Below are 2,736 nucleotides of genomic sequence, written 5' to 3' on the forward strand. Positions count from 1 at the left end.
ACTGATATCAATATTAGTTTTTACTCTAAACTTTGAGGGTGTCGATGCATTTAACTTCATACTTACTATTCCATTAGAATGTGTTTAAAACATTGAGACATGAAAACATTAAAATTATGATTGAGTGAATTATGTCAATCTGAACTTAAAGATTTAGTTGTGTTCATCTCAATGATCACTGTTTCCTTCCGAAAAATATTGACAAAATATTTTTAGGGTATACTTCCTAAATTCAGTTTTCTTAAAACGTCATATGTTTTAAAAATAGTTGTTTGATTAATTCTCAAACATCAATTAGTAGTTTGTTGAATGTAAATATTTTTTTGTAATGCCGTTTAAAAGCTAAAGACTTAATTTAATCCATCACAATACAGAGGGTCATACTAGCATCATAAACAATTTTATGGTTCACTTTATTTGACTTAATAATTATACATGAAACACAAACTTTATGCTTCTCGGAATATAAAACAATGTTGGTGTGTAAGGCTTTCAAAACATTGCCTTAAAATTTTACTACAAAATTATCAAAAAGTAATAATATGTTACCTTCATTTTTTATATCAAAGCTGCATTCGTTTATTAGTGTTTCAAGTTGACATTGTCATTGGTTAAAAACCACAGCTGTTTGGTTCTTAAGCCTATTGTGTAATGAACTTTGATTGTCAACGCTAGGAGTACAAACCCTTATAATCATAGTTTTAATTAAAGCGAACTTCGTAGAATACAACAATGGTACAATTAGAAATTGTTTGTGTTTTTAGGGAAAAATTTGTTGAATTGTGCATAAATATAATATGTGTAGCATCAGGAAAAACGAACAACGCACGTTTGATGTGAAGAGTACATTTACCTATTGCTTTATCATGAACAAACATACTAGGACGTTTTACTGTTGGAGGGGGCTGTATGTTTTAAAAGTAAACTTCTATCACTCTGGACATTGAAGAGTTGTTTGATTGTGGTGCATAATTACTTTTTAACATTCAAAAATATTCTATTCTTCATTCCTTTTAATGTTTCTTTTTTAGGATGCATTTTCTTCCTCAGTCATTTTGTGACCTCACGACATATTTTTAAGCCATGTCCGACAAAGAGTTCCAGGGTTGATTCGACTATCAAAGCAGCATCAATCAAAAATGAAGATTTCATCCAACATTTACTGTCCAGACTTAATTTGTTTCGCAACACCACAGAAAAACTGAGGGAAAAATATGTAAGTAATTTTTGTTTATTTCTTTTTTTAGCTTGCAAAGTTATACGTTTTTTTTTTATTTTAGTTTTGTTATGAACAATAAATTGGAAAAGCTCATTTAAGTACTTGTACGGATGTAATGATTGCCGATTTTGTAATTTTAATAAGATGACTTTGAACATGATGTAACTGAATTTCAACTTTACGTTGTTTTACAGATACCTCCTCAAGGAAGAAGAATAACCAGTAACAGAACAATTGATGTTTTAAGGTTACAAAAAATCATGGAACTGGATGTCACGTCTCCCTTTTCTTTGGACCAAATACAGGTAGATGTTATTACCTTATTTTTGTTCTCTTTCTCTTTAAATCTCTAGACAAAAATGTTCTCTCTAACATTGTAAGCATGTATTCAACATGACCTTTTATATAATTTCAGTTAACAAATTGTAGCCTTCTGGATATCTACAGGAATCTGACATTGATCGCGTCTTTCTTCGACTTGATGGAAAAAGACGAAGACAAATACAGCCATGGTGAGCTTTCCAGCTTTATAGGAGAGGCAAGTCGGGCGTTATATCACTTGTGCTTTGATCTGCACACTATACTACGCAACGGCCATTGCCTAAGCGAGGCAGAATGCATCGAAATAGAAAACATAGACAGATTTCGTACACCTAACAACCAGTACCGATTTTATCGAGATTTCGTGATTCTCAACGAATCCACAAAATACGCAGATCATATCCGAAGTCAGTCAAACGCACCCTCTATGGTCTAATGTGTTTTCCGTGCTGTTAATTGTTATGAACAGTAGTGTGACAGCAAAAGATATGTACCTCAATGTTATATTTTAGGCATTATTTTGTAGTTTATTTCATGCTATTTTTTATAAGCAAATTACCACGCATTAAAACGCCTTCTTGCTTATTTATCATATTTACCTCAAACTATGTTGTGATTTAAATTAGTCTATTTAAGTACATCATTAAAAACTTATATGAACAACAAATTAGTTTTGCGCATAAATATTGTACGTTTATTATATAAATACTGATAATTTAGCTTTATATTGATATATGTCCTTATATACATGATATACGTTCCTTCCCGCTTGTTATAGTTGTGTTGATTTAGCTCATGTCAAAGCTTACCCGTATCTATTCATTGTCAATTGTTTCTGTGTCATACAAATGTCTAAAAGAAAGTGCAGCATAGCAACAAAGCAAAATGTTTAGATTAATTGTTTAAAATTTTACTTGAATATGATGCATGTACTTAAAACAATCAAATTGTTCCTTAAAAGGATGCTAAAATACTGAAAATGTTCAAACAAATTCACAATATTTTACAAATTGATTTCAAGATTATTTGCTGTGTGTTAAAGTTTTACAAAGAAATATAAAATCAAAGGTTAACATTCTTTGAATAGTAAATGATATAAATTTGTGAAAGGAAAATATATTATACACTTGCCTGACGATTTTATTTACAGCATACATCACATTATTTTTTTAAAATAGCTTTAGGTTTTTCTGAGA

At 30.3% G+C, this 2,736-nt stretch overlaps 1 protein-coding gene across 1 annotated transcript; it reads left to right on the forward strand.

The window, feature by feature from the left end:
- The first annotated feature begins 732 nt into the window (after nucleotides 1–732).
- Nucleotides 733–2,390, forward strand: LOC128180434 (uncharacterized). Its single transcript, XM_052848546.1, has 4 exons — nucleotides 733–750; nucleotides 950–1,216; nucleotides 1,414–1,524; nucleotides 1,635–2,390. Exons 1-4 carry the CDS (start codon nucleotides 733–735, stop codon nucleotides 1,974–1,976), a joined length of 738 nt encoding a protein of 245 aa, XP_052704506.1. The 3' UTR covers nucleotides 1,977–2,390.
- The last annotated feature ends 346 nt before the right edge of the window (nucleotides 2,391–2,736 follow it).

Source organism: Crassostrea angulata, chromosome 4, assembly GCF_025612915.1.
Source record: "Crassostrea angulata isolate pt1a10 chromosome 4, ASM2561291v2, whole genome shotgun sequence".
NCBI classification, from domain to species: Eukaryota; Metazoa; Mollusca; class Bivalvia; order Ostreida; family Ostreidae; genus Magallana; species Magallana angulata.

Bases quoted from the DNA above. Each gene is read 5' to 3' on its own strand.
- LOC128180434 (XM_052848546.1), top strand. The intron at 1,217-1,413 runs GTAAGTAATTTT...GTTGTTTTACAG, and splicing joins AAAAACTGAGGGAAAAATAT to ATACCTCCTCAAGGAAGAAG. The intron at 1,525-1,634 runs GTAGATGTTATT...ATATAATTTCAG, and splicing joins TTTCTTTGGACCAAATACAG to TTAACAAATTGTAGCCTTCT.